At 44.8% G+C, this 19,579-nt stretch overlaps 1 protein-coding gene across 1 annotated transcript in view; it reads left to right on the top strand.

Annotated features, from left to right (window-relative positions):
* AQP9 (aquaporin 9) overlaps positions 1 to 18,271 on the top strand; it is a 38,844-nt gene extending 20,573 nt beyond the window's left edge. The window contains exons 2-6 of the mRNA XM_005883289.2: positions 3,177 to 3,303; positions 8,853 to 8,990; positions 9,792 to 9,910; positions 12,367 to 12,584; positions 16,353 to 18,271. Of these exons, the coding sequence (XP_005883351.1) occupies positions 3,177 to 3,303; positions 8,853 to 8,990; positions 9,792 to 9,910; positions 12,367 to 12,584; positions 16,353 to 16,527 (777 nt within the window). The 3' untranslated portion in view covers positions 16,528 to 18,271. The remainder of the gene's footprint in view (positions 1 to 3,176; positions 3,304 to 8,852; positions 8,991 to 9,791; positions 9,911 to 12,366; positions 12,585 to 16,352) is intronic.
* Positions 18,272 to 19,579: the final 1,308 nt, after the last annotated feature.

Below are 19,579 nucleotides of genomic sequence, written 5' to 3'. Positions count from 1 at the left end.
GAGGCTGCAGAAGAAGGCTCAGAAGGTTTGGGAATGGTTGGCTATGGGTGGCGAAGAGAAAAGGACAGAATACTAAAGGATTCCAGAATGCGTGGCCTGAGTGTTTGGGAATGACTGGGGGTACCTTGCCCACCAATTAGTCATTTGTAGGAGCTCTGCCTTTCAAGTGGCTTTCTTTTCCATTGAGATTTTTTCTTTCCCTCCTGCTATTCGTGGAACCTAGAGTTGTTGTGTTTTTTTTTAAGAAAGAAGAGAACATGTTCTTGCTGCAAGTTTATTTGGCATCCAATGTAGGGTCTGGAGCCAAGCCTGGGATGAAAGTCAAAGGCAGCCTGAGTTCTTTCCTGGAAATAGCAAGTCCTCCCACTTCTCTCTACTGCCTTGCCGTTAGAACTAACACAGTCAGTGTATCTTGGGACTGGGGACTGCAAGGGGGTTTAAAAGGTCTTCTAGATAATTTCTCTGCCTTCAAGGAGGAGTAAATCATCCCAGATGTATTAAATATCCCGTGTTTGCAAACTGCATTTCTCTGAAGGACCTTACCAATGAGCCTTGGGAAAGCTATTTAGAATTAATTGATCACTATCAGGAAATTGTTCATGTGCAACCTCTCATAGTTCAGTTTCCAACTTCCCTTCTCATTCTTTTGTGAAGAGATACAATAGCTGGTATTGTCTCACTTATCATCATGTTCTCAAGTTTCATCAATATTGTTCCAAATGGCAAGATTTCATTCTTGTCATGGCTGATTTCATTCTTTTATATATATCCATTTCTTACGAAATGTTTCCTTAATGGACCATGATTAAATGGTTTAAATTGGTTATTCAATAAATACATAGACACTTTATATATCATTCTTGTCATGGCTGATTTCATTCTTTTATATATATATCCATTTCTTACGAAATGTTTCCTTAATGGACCATGATTAAATGGTTTAAATTGGTTATTCAATAAATACATAGACACTTTATATATTTATTTATATTTAACACATTTTTTAAATAGTAGAAAATACATGGTGCTATGGTCTCAATGTTTGTGCTTCCCCTCCCCATCCCGATTTCATTTGTTGAAAATCTAATGCCCAAGGTAATGGTATTAGGAGGTAAGGCCTTTGGGAGATAACTAGGCTATGAAGGCAGAGCCCTCAGGGGTGGGATTAGTGCCCTTATAAAAAGACCTCGCAGAGAGCTGGTTTGCCCTTTCACCATGTGCGAACACAGAGAGAAGTCTGCAACCTGCATGAGGACCTCACCTGATCATACGGGCCCCTGGTCTGAGACTTCCAGCCTCCAGAACTGTGCGAAATACATTTCTATTACTTATAAGCTATCCAGTCTGCGGTATCTTGTTAGAGCACCGCAAATGGACTAAGACACATGGTAAAAAAGAAAAAGGATATACAAGGAACAGTTTTCTTCTGACACCTGTCTCAGCCATCTCATTTCCTGATGCATGTATTCACGGAGACAGCTGAGGCATATAGAAAGAAATATATATAATGTATTCTTAATACAGTTTGGCAGTGTGCTTTAACACTGCTTTGCATCTTGTCTTTAAATGTAGTAATATACCTTGGTACACACAGATCTTCCTCATTCTATTTCACTACACTGTACAGAATACTGTGTAATATTTGAAGGCTATCATACTTCATCTCCATGGTACAGCTGCTTCCCGAGTGCCTTTTTCTTCCCAGGGCCATATGGATATTTACAACTTCATTTTCGGGCCTTACAAATTATCAACTTAAAAATTAGCCTGCTATATTTAACTCACCCTTAATGCCTTGGCAGGGCCAGACCAAATGATTCTGTGGGCCTTATACAGCTCGCGGGCCACATGTTCCCCACCTCTGGCTTACAGCAATGTGCTTGGTGCCATGGGGAATACCAGAAGCAGTAAATTGGGCAGCCTCTGCTCCCCAGCAAACTATAGCCCAATCAGAAAGAAAAGACATGGGGATGAGGAAGGCTTGATTGCCATTTCAATTGCCCTGCAGTTTTCCCTGGTTTTCCAGCACATCAGACTCTTTCTAATAAATAGCCTTGCATATGGCTTAAATGAACTTTCTGCCTGTTAGATGTGCATATGATTGTGAGACTGACCTGGCCTATACTGGGGATCGCAAGCTCAGGTGCCCATAGGGGCCAGGCAGGAGAACTAAGTGGGCAAAGTGGAGTGAGCCAATTGGGAGAGCACAGCTCTGTTTAAAGGGGTAGCCAACTGCTACTTTGCTCCAGGATATTCTTTCCCTATGGGTTGCTAGATCTGATTGATTAAAAGGAATCTATGGATAAAAGGCATATGGGGCCTTTTTGTTTTATTTCTTACAACCTCATGTGAATCTACAATTACCTGAAAACTAGAGTCCCGGCCTGTGCCCTCTCGCAATCCAGGACCCCTCGGGTAGGATCCCTAGGCCTGGCTGGTGCTCAGGGCCTATCAGGGCTTTCCTTCCCCTGGCTGCTGGCAGCTGGCCCTGCCCCCACCGCTGCCACTACTTGCCATCTGTGCGGTGTTGCCCCCCTCCCCCACCACTGGTTGCCTCCCTCTGTGGGCAACAGGTGTGGGGTGCAATAGCTGACCGGCCCCACACACCTGCCACAGCATCACTGGCCAGTGTCCTGGGCCTCCCTCTGCGGGTGATCGTGGGGCGATGGCGGGGCCCCCCACCAATCGCATCACACCCGCCTTGGCTGTCCTGGCGCCAGTGCATGTCATAGCATGGTCGTCCAGACGGTCATTCCGCTGTTTGGTCGATTTGCATATTATCCTTTTATTATTAAAGATTAAAGTTTGATTTATAATAATAACAATAATAATAATAATAATAATATAAAAGCCAGAAACCTGGGTCATTGTGTGAAGTTATCTGATTCATAAATGTAGGCAAAATCTTAACACTGGGCAGGCCCAAGAAAACTCACCGTCAGCCAGGTGCAGCCGGGGACCGTCATCCTGCAGGCTCTGCGTGTCATGTGCTACGTGCTGTTGAGACAGCTCCGACTCCTCAGGATCTGTGCACAGCCAGAGCATTATAATTTGATTTGCACAAAGCCTGTGGCAGCCAAATCCACGAATTTGCCTACAAAGTACTTCTTGTTACTTTGTCAAAGACTTTGACAGTGGCCATCTCCACTCAGTTGTTGAGTTTCCTCTCATTCCAGGTCCTCGGATGTGGCTGTGTTGCTCAAGCCGTCCTCAGTCGAGGACATTTTGGAGGAATCGTCACTATTAATGTTGGATTTGCAATGGCGGTCGTCATGGCCATTTATGTGACTGGGGGTGTCTCTGGTAAGTAACAGAAATAATAGCAGCTGCCATTATCTTAACCATTTCCGTGTGCTAGCACAGTGCTGGGTGCTTTCTGTACCTTTATTTATTTAGATCTCAACAGTCCTGCAAGAATATGTGTTTGGTTCTATTTTCAGAGATGATAAAACGAAAATGTCCAGCAAATAGCAAGTGACATGTGCACAGGCAACTTTTAGCAAGAGACAGACATGGGAGTTAGAACTGATTCCTGTATCTGCCCACTGAATCATACTTTTCATCTGTCTGTACCATCTTTTCCTTGCTCTTCCCTGGAAACTATTGCCCAGGGGCCGGGTGAATAGCCCAGTGAAGATGTCACTCCACAGAGGCACAGTCCCTGGACCTTCATTCGCAGCGTCTGGGTCACTGGCTGGGGCTTTCATGCAAGTGCAGGTCTGGCCCAGAGGTCTTGGTCTAATTCTGCCTCGAGTGGTGGGCTAATTGGCCAGCAGCCTGGGAACTTGGGAAGGGACTGTGAGAATGATCTGGTTCCAAAGGCTCTTGAGATCTTTCAGCAGCCTGGTCTGGGTGTTCAGAACACTAGGAGAAGACTGGTGGTGGTAAGGGAAAAGGGAATCATGCATGCTGGGCACTGTGCTGGCTGCTGGACATACTTACCTCCTCTCCCCTCTCCAGCAGGACTCAGAAGCAGGTATTAGCGTCTCCCTTCTACAGAGAAAACTGGGGCTCCGAGGGGTTAAGTAAATTGCCAGAAGTCTCACAGCTGGTAAAGGGACAGGACAAAGATTTGACTGGGCCTCCATGACAGCAAAGTTCATGTCCCCGTTATTACACAACATTCCCAACAGTCTATGATGGGAAGGGCGTTACAGGCAGGGCACTTCATTGCAGCACTTGAAGAATGATGGCCTAGCCTCCCTGGGAACCTCCTTGGGCTGGGCACCTGGAACTGGCATTTGCTGGCTGGCACCCTTTCCATCTCGCAGTCGACTCCGCTCTTGGGGCAGTCCAGGTTACAGATGCCTGTCTGTCATTTGTTTGGCATGAGCAGTGTTTCTGCTCAAACTCCCGCCGAGCCTCTGCTGTGATCCCAGCGCTGTACTGCTGATCTGAGTCTCAAGAGGAACCAGGGCACCATCTTGAATGTGCCCAGGCTTAATTCCAGCACAGGCCTCAGCCCCCCACACAGGACATGCTCCTGAATTAAAACAAGCACACAGGATGCTCCGCGGCCACCTTACGTGCTCCCACGCCATTCACACCTGTGGTTTCCACAAAGCATGGGATATGAATGCGGGCATATTCTCAGCTAGTTTTTGAGTGTTTGTTTTCTGGTGGACATGTGGTTTTGGAGTACTTTGCTTGCATGGCACCCTGAATCGAACATTGTCAAATATTTAGTTAGGATGGCTTTGTCCCACACCCTACCAATGTAACTAACACCTTTTGCCACCACCACTGTCCATGACTGCATTCACTGATGCATTTGGGGAATCTGGGCCGTCCCCATAGGAGGAAAGGGAAGAACCAGCAGGAAGGAGAAGAGGGAGTAAAGGTTGGTTTGCATCTGGTCTCTGGACTGGAGTTAAGGGCCTGTGCTCAGAGCGGTGAGGGCCAGAACGCATGGAACTGTTTTAAATAGAGTTGTTTCTGGGTGAGGGTCAGGAGCTGGCCAAATTGTTTATGAGAGACTGTGAGACCCCAAAATATAAATAGAGCTTTTTTGAGCCTGGCTGGTAAGGTCGGAAAGGGAGCTCATCTCCCCCTCTCTGTTTGGGAACTTAGCACAGTTCGGCTCTCTGAAAACTGGGGGCTTTGGGAGCAAGGGCAGACAACACAACGGCCCACCAATGGCATCCATACAGACTCAGTATTGGCTCCAGCAGCTGAAGGAATAGGAGAGGAAGGTTGTGTGTGGGAAATGACTTTCTCATGGGGCTGCAGCTAACTTAATGGTGTGTGGGCACCTGTGAGGCCCTCTTTGAGGATTCCAAAAACAACCAAACATACGGGGCATAACCATCAATGAGATCTCATTTTGTGGTTTCAGACTGGTAAGGTGAGCTGACATCTGGTTTTGAAATATAAAACATTACCTGACTGCAAAGAAGTTACCACACCCTGCTTCCCCTGTGAACATGCCAGTGGTCTGGGAACCCAACCTGCCAATCAGACATGACACCCTCATTATGCAGCGTCTTCCACCCAGTGTTACGCCACTGACCTGTACTAGGCTACGGTGCTTGTTTTGATGTAGCATTTCATAAGTAATATAAATTCACTGAAGAATCAAAATAGCTTTGCTTCATGACCAATAACATATGAAGGTTATCTCCATCCTAGAATTGTCTGTGGATGGTGGGGAGGAGGGGACTTGTCTAGAACAGAGCCTTGAGAGAGTTCAGCCTGCTCACATAAGACTTTTATCTCAGGCCCCATGGGCTCCGACTGCCTGTGGGGCTCTTTGTGCGAACAATCTGATCATCACAACCTTGGCAGGGCCAGCCTCTGAGTGAGGTGCTCCCTGACTCTGGCACTGCTGTTCTTTCCAGTACACTGCTCTGCCCTGTCCTTTGGGTAAGCAAGAGTGACCACTCATCTCTGCTGGGAGACATTTTCCTCATTGCTCTGCAAAGCGCCCTCCCAGACACACCTTCCCTGGCCTCCAGCTTTCCCTCTCTGTAAATCCTTGTCGTGTGAACTAGCTGGATAAAGGCCTCTGACTGTTTATCTCTTCAACTTTTATATCTTTTTTTATCCTCACCTGAGGATATGATTTTATTTATTTGTTTGTGTGAGAGAGAAATATCAATGGGAAAGAGAAAGATTGGTTCGCTTCCCTATGCACCCCAACTGGGGATTGAACCTGGGTATGTGTCCTGACCAGGAATCGAACCCACCACCATTTTTTAACCCTTATTGTTGAAAGTATTACATATGTCCCCCTTTCCCCCCCCATTGATCCCCTCTAGCCACCCCCCAAGACCTTCACCACCCTATTATCTGTGTCCATGGAACCCACATATGTCCCCCTTTTCCCCCCATTGATCCCCTCTAGCCACCCCCCAAGGCCTTCACCACCCTATTATCTGTGTCCATGGAACCCATCACCTTTTGATGTAAGGAACAATGCTCCAACCCACTGAGCAACCTTGCCAGAGCTCAACTTTCATATCTTGAACACCTTCCAACTGCTTTGCAGCATGTGAAGTCCAAGGTGAATAATAGTTCCAGCTTCAGGGTGCTTATAAGAGACTAAAACGCAAACACCTACCTGTGGGAAGTTTTATTTTGGGAGAGGAGCTTGCTAAACAAACAACTCTTCCACTGGTGAACCTATCGAAGGGGAGGTATTTTATTTGGGGGATTCAGGAACTGTCCACTGTCCTATGTGCTCCCTGCTCCTAACCCCGGTTTCCTGGTGCATGGACTCCTGCTGGTCTCCAGCATCGTAACTCTCTTGCATTTAAAAGTAAAACAAGACACGTGACGTGTTTGTAAGGCTTCAGGAAATCATCTGGGCTTTGGCATATTGGCATTTTTTGCTCATGTTAGCCCCTGAGGGGCAGGGGCAGGTATAGAAAGGACCCTGAGGTTTAGCCAGCATTCTGAACCCCTCTCCACTGCAAACCCACCTTGGTGTAGAGACTCAGGAAAAGCATGGTTTTCTGCACAGGGAGGGCTTCCAAAACCAAGCTCATCCATAGGTGCTGTGGAGGGTCACATATGAAGCGTCATCATAATCATCAGCATTGTCATCACTCTTTTGTTTACAACTATTTCTGTAGCCCAAAAGTCCACATTTTCATATGGTCACATTGACAGGCATTCTAATCCCCCTCCACACAAAATGTCACCTGTATTCTTCAAATGGACAACTTTTACAGGAAGGGAGCCCATACATGCATGTGATTGTTATTTTCCCCTGCCCACTGAGGCAGAAGCCTTTATAAACTTGGTGCAGAAGGTCTGGAAGTGCCCGGCCAGCATGGCTCAGTGGTTGAGCATCGACCTATGAACCAGGAGGTCACGGTTCAATTCCCGGTCAGGGCACATGACCAGGTTGCGAGCTCGATCCCCAGTTGGGGAGCGTGCAGGAGGCAGCCGATCACTGATTCTCTCTCATCATTGATGTTTCTATCTATCTCTCCCCCTACTTCTCTGAAATCAATAAAAATCTATTTAAAAAGGGGGGAGGGGTCTGGAAGTGACAGAACATAGAACATAGGCCCTAGAGTTCAGAGAAACCTAGATTTGAATTCTAGTTCTCCCACTTTTAACCATGTAGCCTTAAGAAAGTTACTTTAGGCCCTAACTGGTTTGGCTCAGTGGATAGAGCATTGGCCTGAGGACTGAAAGGTCCCAGGTTCAATTCCGGTCAAGGGCATGTACCTTGGTTGTGGGCACATCCCCAGTAGGAGGTGTGCAGGAGGCAGCTGATCGATGTGTCTCTCTCAGCGATGTTTCTAACTCTCTATCCCTCTCCCTTCCTCTCTGTAAAAAATCAATAAAATATATTTTTTTTTTAAAAAAAGAAAGTTACTTTAGTTTTGTGCCTCAGTTTCCTCACCAGTGAACTGGAGCAGTACCCATCTCACCAGGTTCTTCTGAAGATCAAGTGCATGTACTATCCCTGTGATAGCATCTGGCAAGTGTTCAATGAAAGTTGTTACTAGCACAGCCAGCTGGGAATATTAGTGACTTACCAGAGCAAATTCTGTCTGACCTTGTGGTGAGAGGAGAATCAAGGAGGCTGATTTCTCTAGCCATGGTTTAGGGTGGGGTGACAGGAGCACTGCTATGTCTGTGTATGAGAGAAATATACTGGTATTGTTTATGCAGAACTGCAGAGAATCCACTCAGACACTGCGATCACCTCAATGTTAACGGAGCCCGTTACCTCAGAAGGGGCTCAGCCTACCAACCAAGGGACATTTCCTCTTAAAGAGACATCTCTTTTTCATATATTTTAAAAATTTTTATCAGTTTATTTGAGCCAAACTGGCAACATGCTGGGAAGCAAGATCTGAGCTCCCTTTTTACTTCCAAGATTGTTTTTAATATATATCTTCTGAACATGGACTGAGGAATTGCTAGATATAGATTTAGACTGTATAGGTCTGTCGACTTTTTAAAAAGATATATTGAAGTTAATAATTCACATCAATCTCTTTGAGGTTATTGCTTTATAGAGAAAATCCAGTAGATAGATGATAGATAGATAGATAGATAGATAGATAGATAGACAGATAAATAAAAATGAGCCACTTGAATAAAAGTTTCTTTCTATATAAAAAAGCTAAACATCCTAAACAGTGTCTAATGATGCCATGAGGATTATTAGTCCTCCCTTTCTCCCTACTCAAGCTCACTCTCTCTCTCTGCTCTCGCTCTCTCTCTTTTACACACACACACACACACACACACACACACACACACACACCACTCTGTGTCCTCACATATGGATCCCTACTCAGAGGGCTGAGGTCTCTAGATAAGAATTACTTTCTTCATAAGAATTCTCCCCGATCTGCCCTCTCTTTAACATCATCTTATCTTCCTTGTAGGTGGCCACATCAACCCTGCTGTGTCTTTTGCAATGCGTCTCTTTGGACGGATGAAATGGTTCAAATTTCCTTTTTATGTAGGAGCCCAGTTCCTGGGAGCCTTCGTAGGGTCTGCAATCCTCTTTGGTATTTACTATGGTGAGTAAGACCCCTGAGTCCAGAGGTTAGGGAGAGCTGGGCATACCCTGAATGTCAGAATTACTTACAGGAGGTACAATAAGACAAGAATAGGGAGCACTCTACAATTGACAGGCAATTTGAAAAGCTCTAAGTTCTAAATAATGGGACCAACATTATCGTTAGGGATAATTCATGAAGCCTCTCAATGAAAATGGTCACAACTTAAAAGAGAGAGCAGAACTTAAAGGAAGCTCATATTTAGGCCCAACCAGGACTACAATGTTAACATGTGCAAAATAAGTAGCTACATGACTTAAATAAATCATCTGACCTTCTGGTCTTGGTTTTCCCTGGAAAAATGAGGGAAATGAATGGTGGTAGGAGAGAGTTGGGGTCGGACTGGCTCTTTGGGGACACCTATCTCCCTTGCTCCAAGGGCAACTTCACTCTTCCATGACACCCTCGAATTGTGAACTGCTATTAGAATTATGAATTCTGCCTCGAGTAGGTTCAAGTTCCACATTGGCTTTTGGTCAATACAAAAAATGCCAACAATTCCCCCAAAAGACGATTGTTTCCAGGACCCACTGGCTAAGGATATGGCTCACATTTAGAGTGAACCAATGAGGGCAGCCAGGGCTGTCTGGCCTTGACCCGCCATCCTATGGCTTCTCTGGGCATATAAAGTGAAGAAAGGCAAACAATATGGATTTGCTAAACTAAACCTGAGTGTTTGACTGCAGTTGGTTAACACCTGGCATAGACCTCCCTCACCCCTTCCCAGAGAATGCTAACCTGCTGGAACTCTGTCTTCCGTAGATGGAATTATGTCCTTTGCTGATGGAAAACTCCTCATCGTGGGAGAAAATGCAACAGCAATCATTTTTGCAACGTACCCAGCTCCATATCTGTCTCTGGCAAATGCATTTGCAGACCAAGTAAGTATCCATTCAATCGAGAGCTAACTTTGGCGGCGAAAAGACAGGATTTAATGAGGGAACTGCATGGGAGTCCTATGCACCTATCAATAGGGAGAGGCTGTGTTTCCAAAGCCAGAGGTCACTAGGTATCACCCAAGCTTTCCTGACAGGTTTTTGCTTTGTCGAAGTTGATGCCATTAAAAGAGTTTTCTACTTCTGCTTTAATATATACACTTGTTCATACCAGTTGAATTCCAGAAGACAGTGGCTGACTGAACATTTCAGCCTCTGTAGGGGCAAATGGTGTTTGCTGCACAGTTGTGTCTCTTTTGTGCAAACGATCTAAATGGAGAGACCACAAGAAAAGACATTCTGCCTTCCTCCCAGCCCCTATCCTCCCCCCAGGTCTTCACTACCCTATTGCCCGTGTCCATGGGCTATGTATGTAAGTTCTTTGGTTTATCTCTTCTCATCCTCCCAACCCCACATCGAGGTATGCCAGTCTTGCCTTCTATCCCTGCCATTATCACCTGCAAGAGTGATCTGTTACTTGTCAGAGAACCAGGCCCTGTACTCCTCGAATGAGGAACAGCATGGAACTGTACCTGGCTCAGTAGGTGCCAGTAAATATTTATTAGGTAAAAGAATGACTGTCCATTAATTAAATTATATACAATATGCTTGAACAATATTTAGAGCTAAACAATTTAGTAATCTTGAGAGAAGCTGACCCTGAAATGGCCTGGGGCCCGCTCACTCTCCTGAGGGGGCAAAGAGGAGAGCGTTGCTAGAGGGCTCGGTGAGAGAGGCTGTCTCTGTGGGAAAGTTATAGGGGCTGAAGGCTTCACTTTGTCACATTCTCAGAACAGAACAAGAGTGTAGGAAGGGGGCTGTGGGTCCAAATCTCAAGGAACTAAGACATCAGCCTTTGCAGGGCAAGCCCAGGATTGAGAGAGAAAGTTGGCTTTATGGAAAGGGCCTGAATTCACAGGAGGAACCTCTAAAGCTCCTTCCACAGCTCTGGACTCCAATGTCATCTTCTTCATTATAAGATACATTGGGCTTGAATTACATGAAAAGTAGGATCCCTGAGAAACCTTATGATTTTTCCATATTTTAGATTATTTTCACGGTATGGTTCTCAACTATTCAATGGGGTCAAATTGAATAAATGATTTTGTGGGGTTTAAATGCATGTTGCTAAATTACTGTTGAGTTTCTTTTCAAACGTGTGGTACATGTTCAGTTCTACTGGAAAAGCCTGGGAGAACTGGTATCATTTCCCTAACATTTGGTATTGTTTGCATTTCTTTTCATTACAAATCTGTTTTTCCCATTTGTTTCTTAATTCTCCTTTTCTTTAATGAATTTTCTGTTCATTTCCTTTGCTCATTTTCCTATTGATATCTCACATTATTCATCTTGCCAATTTGAATGAGCCTCTTTCTTCATTTTTCCAGCTTGCAGTTTGTCTTTCTGTTTAGCTGGGTAGTGGTTTAGCAGGAGAGTATAGTAAAGTTAGTCTCTAGAGCAGTGATGGCAAACCTTTTGAGCTCGGCGTGTCAGCATTTTGAAAAACCCTAACTTAACTCTGGTGCCGTGTCACATATAGAAATTTTTTGATATTTGCAACCATAGTAAAACAAAGACTTATATTTTTGATATTTATTTTATATATTCAAATGCCATTTAACAAAGAAAAATCAACCAAAAAAATGAGTTCGCGTGTCACCCCTGACACGCGTGTCATAGGTTCGCCATCACTGCTCTAGAGCCTAACTCTCTGGGTCCACTGACTGCCATTAATTTTGCAACCTTGTCAGGGAACTAATCTGTAAAGGAGAATATTACCATCACGTTTGAAATTGCTATGGCAAGAAGAGTATCTGACCCAGTCTGTGTTGCTCAGTGGTTGAGCATCGACCTCTGAACCAGGAGGTCATAGTTCGATTCTAAGTCAGGGCACATGCCCAAGTTGCCAGCTTCGTCCCCAGTGGGGGGTGTGCAGGAGGCAGTCAATCGATGATTCTCTCTCTCTATCCCTCTCCCTTCCTCTCTCTCTAAAATTAAAACAAAAACAAAACAAACGAAAACACCCTACAACATATTTCATACACACAATCAATTTTTAAAAAAAAGAAGAATGGCACAGTGTGCTCACCTAGGTCGCCCAAGTTGCCAGCTTCGTCCCCAGTGGGGGGTGTGCAGGAGGCAGTCAATCGATGATTCTCTCTCTCTATCCCTCTCCCTTCCTCTCTCTCTAAAATTAAAACAAAAACAAAACAAACGAAAACACCCTACAACATATTTCATACACACAATCAATTTTTAAAAAAAAGAAGAATGGCACAGTGTGCTCACCTAGTGTATGTTAGTTATTACTAGGTTTGTTCTTAACAAGAGGGGCTGGATTTTAAGGTGGGCAAACAGGCAGATTATAAGCTAACCCCCTTGAAAATTTTCTCTTTCCCCAGGTAATGTCCACCATGTTCCTCCTCCTGGTTGTCTTTGCCATCTTTGACTCCAGAAACTGGGGAGTCCCCAAAGGCCTACAGCCCATTGCCATCGGCCTCCTGATCATTGTCCTTTCTTCCTCTTTGGGACTGAACTGTGGCTGTGCCATGAATCCAGCTCGAGACCTGAGTCCCAGACTTTTCACTGCTTTGGCAGGATGGGGGTTTGATGTCTTCAGGTAAGTAACAGTGGTTGGGTGGAGGGGAGAGAAATATTCATGCTGAGCTTTATCAGGGAGGGCTGTGCTTTCGATTGGAGTCCAGGAGAGTACAGACGGGAAGGTGGAGGTTTAGTGCATACCCTGGTCATGAGTGTGGAATGTCTGTCTCACTGGTGATTTGTGACATAGTGGGGCTGTGTATGTGTGTGTGAGAGAGACAGGTAGGCAGACAGAGAGAGAGAGAGAGAGAGAGAGAGAGAGAGGAATTCCACAGAGATAGACCTGTCCTATATAATATTGGTGTATGGTTTTATGTGCACATTTTGATTGTATAACTTGTCTACAGATTTACTTTGTGACAAAGTTGGACTAGATTTTATATCTTTCAATACTACTACAGGGCTTCTTCTAGGAAACCATGCTAGCTATGCTTCATTCATCATGTCATTCAACAATTCTTCACTGAACCCTATCTCATGCTGTGTCATTGAGCTAGGCAAGAAAATTTCAAAATTTGCTAAGTCACTAGCCTTGAGCAATGTAATAAGGACTCTGGCAACCCTTAAAACAAAGTTCTGAGGAGTGACTAGCTCTGCCTGGGGAAGTTGGGAAAGGTGCCACTGAAGAAAGAGCTGAGTTGGGTCTTAAAAAATCCTAGCAGAACAGAGATAAAAGAGAGCCTGTGCACAGGAAATTTTGCAAGACCCTGTGCTATCAACCTCATAATGCACTTGAGGAAGTATGTCAACGGTCAGTACCAAACTCCCAGGACAAAATCTGCCCATTACTTCCTTCCCACTCCCCCCTATAAAGCCACAGTAGCTCATCCCATCCACTCATCACTTCTCTGTATAGGAAAGGAACTTACTTTGGTTCATCAGGAAACACAGAATCTATATTAATAATCTATACTAATAACAGGGTAATATGCTAATTAGAATGGGTTGACCTGACATCTTCCGGTCGCCCAGTCCTCCTTCAGACAAAGCCACCGTGGTGGGGGCCAAGGCAGAGGCGGTTAGGGGCGATCAGGCCAACAGGTGAGCAGTTAGGGGCGATCAGGCAGGCAGGGGAGGGTGGTTGGGGGGATCAGGCAGGCAGGCAGAGTGGTTAGGGGCGATCAGACAGGCAGGCAGGTGAGCGGTTAGGAGCCAGCAGTCCCGGATTGCAAGAGGGATGTCTGACTGCTGGCAGTCGGACATTCCCCAAGGGTTCCCGGATTGGAGAGGGTGCAGGCCTGGCTGAGGGCCCCCCCCCCATGCATGAATTTTGTGCACCGGGCCTCTAGTGTTACAATAACAAGCAATCCAGTCTGGCTGGAAGGGTGCATGAAGAAGGTTGGAAAGGGCAAATTTTTGGCAGACCATAGAGGCCCTAGACTCCTAAAAAGGAAAATATGGGGGTTTGACTGCTCCCTATGCTGAAGGTTATACGGAGCAGCAGAGGAGTTAGGGCAGACTTTTGGCATGTTTAGAACTTCAATTTAGCAAATTTAATCTGACATCATTTTAGAAAATGGGTTAAAAAGGATCTCTCCTTTAGAGGGGGCAGCAATCAGTTAGGAAAAGGCCAGGCTTACTGGTTATCCTCAACCAAAAAGTTCCCAAGAAAACCTTTAAGAGACAGCAGGTCTCCAAAGTGTTCCTAGAGTGTCCCACCCTTTCAAGTTTCTATATCCAAGGTCAGCATCTCAGTAGGTATCCTAGGTTGGATCCACACCCTCAGATAAAGCCAAGAATGCCTTCTTCTCAGACCCTCACTTGCCCCTGTAGGGCAAGCAGTGAGGCTGAACGGAAGTGGGGCAGCAGGAGGTCTGACAAGAGCAAGAGTCAACAGACCTCTTCCTTTTTCCGGGAAGTGTTAGGATGTTCCCCATCGGAGTTCTCTCCATGGATTCACATTAAGATGCTAATGATTTGATGAAGGATCTCAGGGGTAGTGTTATTTTTTTAAAAGTTCGCCCAAAGGGATGAATCCCTGATGATGGTACCTTAAGCAATTAACATAGACATATCCGGCTTCCCCCAAAATCATAACATGCAAATGACCCTGTGTACATGTAAGGCTTGACCCGGCAGGGAACCACGTGCAAGCTCCTCCATTTATGACGTGTGGCCCCGGCACAAGGCGCTCAGCTCTGATAGAAGGAGGAGGGTCTATTCAGGGGAAGGAGAACATGCGTCCGGACAGGTATCTTGGACCCCAATCTGTGAAATGACAGATTCACCATAAAACAGTGATGGAGGAAAGGAAATAAAGAACCTCCTAGTCCTTTAAAGCCCCTGTGCCTCTCATAGAAACTTCCATCTGGATTTGGGGGCCCGGGAAGGGGCTCTGCGACGGCAGTTTCGCGCCCTCTCGCTCATGCAGTAAGAGCGACACCTGGTGGCCATTGTGCTCAGTCTCGGTGCTGTTCCCAGGAGCCTGCATTGATGATCTAAGAGTACTTGTATGATCCAAGTGGAAGGGACCACGGGGGACTTGCCCAAAGTCCTTCTATCCTGAGATTAGAACCAGGTCTCGGTGACTCCTAGAACAGGCCTCCTGTTCGTGCTTATTTTCTTCATTATCCTTTCTTATCAAAATGTGATACAAAGCAAAAGACCTTATGTGTAGCTATTGAGCACGCCGGTGAGACGCACCGCCATGAGTCCTTCCCTTAAACGCAACACTATGAAACCCTCCTGTGCACCCGTGTGCTCCTCCTGTTTTCCCTTCCTCCTCCACAGTGTCCTGAATTTATTATTATTATTATTTTTTTTGCTATTTCCCTGCTTTTAAAAAAGTTTTATCTCAAATGTATAGCTCCTTAAACCATATATTGTGTAGTGTTGCTTGCTTCTGAGCACTCACGGTCCTTTCTACTGAGTTACCTAAATGGATTTCCTGTCTCCTAAAAAGATGGTGACAATTCACAAAGACAGCTGCTTTCTCACGGAATTATACCCTTAATATAACATACTGACATTGAGGGTTTCTGGAGGGGAGAGGGAATCACAGCACAATAGCCTTATCAGAAAATAACTTTAAGCTTAGTTACCTCAAAAAATAAGCGCTGAAGTAAATTATAGTTAGTGCCCAATTCATATTCCACCTCTGATTTTTTAAATTCGTTTTCACTGATGTCCGGTCAAGGGCATGTACCTTGGTTGCGGGCACATCCCTAGTGGGAGGTGTGCAGGAGGCAGCTGATCGATGTTTCTCGCTCATCGATGTTTCTGACTCTCTATCCTTCTCCCTTCCTCTCTGTAAAAAATCAATAAAGTGTATTAAAAAAAATAAGCGCTGAAGTAAATTTTAGTTAGTGCCTAATTCGTATTCCACCTCTGATTTTTTTAATTCGTTTTCACTGATAAGCATTCCTGATTATTTTGTGGCTGCCCTCACATTACAATGATGTCCAAGAATCTCTCCACATCTTTCCATTCATAATCCTCAGGACTCATTGTTTCAGGACAAGGAAAAGTAAACTCCTGAGTAATCAACCTGAACCTTTATTACATGCCCTCAATTTTGACCATACTATAGGACTATATTTTCTGAAAGGAAAATAAAAAATGGGACATATTCTCTCATAAGTACCAATAGGACAATGGTGGACCATCTGAAGTCAGGTGTATTGGAGAATCCAGGTTGCCAAGCTGTGGTGAGTGCTCTTATACTTAGCTCTTGCTGATTGATAAAGGAGCCAGAAGCATGAGAAAGACTAGCTGGTTAGTGAATAACTAGTAGTAATACGAGGAGGAAAGCCAAGTGGTGTATCACTAATTCCTTGTTTGATTTCAGAGTTGGAAATAACTTCTGGTGGATTCCTGTTGTGGCCCCTATGGTTGGTGCTGCCATTGGAGGCCTCATCTATATTCTTCTCATTGAAATCCACCACCCAAACCCGAATCCAGACTTCGAGGCAGAACCATCGGAGGACAAACTAGAGAAACATGAACTTAGTGTGGTAATGTAGCGGCGTGCTCAGTTCTAGGTTTACAGTTGGCTGAGCTGATGTTCTCTTCAGGAAAGATGGCATCCAGCTGCCTATGTTTTCATAAGACTGGGGTGGATCTGCCCAATGTTCTCTGCTAGCCACTTGGGACACCTAATTGGAAAAGCATCTGAATGAAGTTTTGAAAACACTGACCTCTTCTCTACCAGTTCCCCCTGTCCTCAGAGTAGCATGGATTGTCTCCTGAAACAGCCTTCTCTCCACCCTGTTTATTTCATTCTTTCGTGTGAATTTTTATTGCTGAGTGAGTACTAATAACTTGAAACTTTGACCTTGGACTTATTTGAATGGTCTCAATTGCATTATCTGTATGAAGCAGCATCACCAAAAACCTTACTTTCAAACCCATAAAGGTTACATTCTGAATATCAACCAAAACTCAATTGAAAGATGAAACAGTGGTTTCAGTTAACATATCCATGAGTTAGGGAACTAAAGGGTTAATGCTCTAGCTTTGCTGTGCCACTATTATTTATAAGTATTGAAATTCTCCAAACCCAGGGATGTAGGAAGCAGTAGAATGCAGCTGGAAAGCATAGGAGAAGGACGTTGTGGCATTCAGAAACCTCAGGGGACAAGATAAATTTGGGAAACCAAATGGAATTATTTTAATGGAAACCATTTATCAGATTAATCTCTTGCTCTTTGCATTTTTAGAGGGCACCAATTAATTTCCTGGTCTTTAGTATGTAATAACCTAAAATACAATCATAACCTCAGTCATGAAAAATACATCACTCTGTATTTTTAGCTCAAATGTATTTTCCTAATTGCCCATGTGAGGACAGACATTTGACAAGTAAGTCAATGACTGCACTCGTCCATTATTCTATGCATGCCCTAGAAGCCAAAATGGAAAGCCATTGGCTCCGGGTCTAGTATAATCTTCAGGATGGAAGGTCCCTGGAAATAGCATACCTCTTGGGCTTTAGATTACAGAAAGCACTTTCACACCTATGACCTAATTTAATCCGCATAGGGACTGTGTGAGGTAACTGCCCTGCCGCCCCTTTTCAGATACGGAAACAAAATCTCAGGGAAGCCAAGTGAGCGGCCTGGGTCAGGTGGGAAGTCAAACATCTCATGTATCCTACACCTTCCAGAAGGCCAGCCTTTACCGGCCAGCCAGAAGGAGCGGGATTGGCAGCTGCCAGAATATGTACACCTCCTGGACCTAATTCTCCTGGATCCTAAGATAAAAGGCCTGCATTGTCTGGTTTTATTCGCCCTGCTCTGACGCTTTCAAACGAAAGAGGGAGTGATTTGATCGTATTTTTCGTCTGCTGAAAAGCGTCATAAGAAGCCTCCTTTCCTAGGCCACTGTTGGTATTGCTCAGTCTTGATCTCCCCTCCCTGCCGATCCCAAACCTTACATCCAGGAAATTTCCTCTTGGTTAGGCTTTTCCCTTTAAACTCCTCTAATTGATGTCCTTTGGTCAAAAGAGTCTCTGTCAGTTACAAACAGCAGATAAATTGCTCTACATCAAGTGATGCACCTTCAGTCAAACTTAAAAAGCCCAGAATTCCCAGAGGGATCCCGTTTTCCAACTGCTCTGCGATAATAACAGAACAGCAGAAAGCTAACGTGAAATATCTCCAGTGGCCTGTGTTCTACAATCTACTGACACATGGAATTTTTTTCTTGCTCTGAAACTACTTGGATATTTCCTACTTGAAATAAAATTGTGTTTTTTGTTTAAGTTTTTATAAGTGTTAAGACTGCTAAGTACACTTAGTTCAGAGATTGCCTATTCCTGTCTACAAACAGATCTTCTGAGGAGCTTTTAAAAAATATGCCCAGTTGACCATTTGTAATGTCTGGGGTGACTCCCATGTGCAGCCAGGGTTGAGCGCATTGTCTTGGTGAATTACGTGGGTCTAAGGTTTCTTTCAGAACCAAATCTGGTGAGGGCCAGGCAGTTCTGGTCGGATTCTCAGTGTCAGGGTCCTCATGGAGTAGAGAACAGTGGTTCCCCAAAGGGGGCAGTTTTGCCCCCTTCCCACTTCCACCCAAAATCTCCATTCATGCAAGGAGACGTTTGGCAATTCCTGGAGACATTTTTGGTTGTCTTGCTTGGGAAAGGGGTGTTACTGGCATCTGGTGGGTAGAGGTCAGGGATGCTACCAAACAGCCCACAGTGCACAGGACACCCCAGACCCCCACCCCCTGCAATAAAGAATCATTCAGCCCAAAATGTCTACAGTGTGGAGGTTGAGAGATCCTGGAGTGAAGAAAAGGTGAGGAGAGGAGTAAGAATATGTTGAAATCCTATTCCCTGATTCCAGTTCTGCCAAAAACAGAGATGCCAAACAAGTCAGGAACAGACCCTGGGGGTAGATTATAGAGTAGGAGACAACCCAACATTTGAGTTTTCAGGTTGGATTGTGGAATCTATGATCCATGCAGGTGTTCATTATTCACTACTTGGTGATTAATGACTAGGATTATGAAGAGGAAATGTACACTTATGGAAATCAACTCCAGGAAGTTTTTTTTTAATGGGAAAAAAAAGTCCTTTTGTTCCAGATGCTCACATGCAAGTCCTCGCCCTCCCCCACCTTATAGGTGGGTTTGTCTGTGTCAGGTTCATTTTGGGGGGTGGGGGGAGATAGGTGGGTTTGTCTGTGTCAGGTTCATTTTGGGGGGGTGGGGGGAGATTTTAAAAAAATATATTTTTATTGATTTCAGAGAGGAAGGGAGAGGGAGATAGAAACACCAAAGATAAGAATAATCGGTCGGCTGCCTCCTACATGCCTCCTACTGGGAATTAAGCCACCAACCCTGGCATGTGCCCTCGACCAGAATCGAACCAGGGACCCTTCAGTCCACAGGCCGACGCTCTATCCATTGAGCCAAACCAGCTAGGGTTGTGCCAGGTTCTTATCCAAGAGAAGGTTTATCAGGTTGAATGATTGTTATCAGAAGTCAATTAGAAACAACTAACCTACGTGTTACATAGATCCTTTAGGAGCTAAAATTGCAGCATGTCCCCTTGCTCTCTTCCTTGTCAAC

This window comes from Myotis brandtii, unplaced genomic scaffold (genome assembly GCF_000412655.1).
Source record: "Myotis brandtii unplaced genomic scaffold, ASM41265v1 scaffold781, whole genome shotgun sequence".
Lineage (NCBI taxonomy): Eukaryota > Metazoa > Chordata > Mammalia > Chiroptera > Vespertilionidae > Myotis > Myotis brandtii.
Note: the sequence above shows the minus strand (reverse complement) of the source record. Positions and strands in the feature narration are given on the sequence as shown.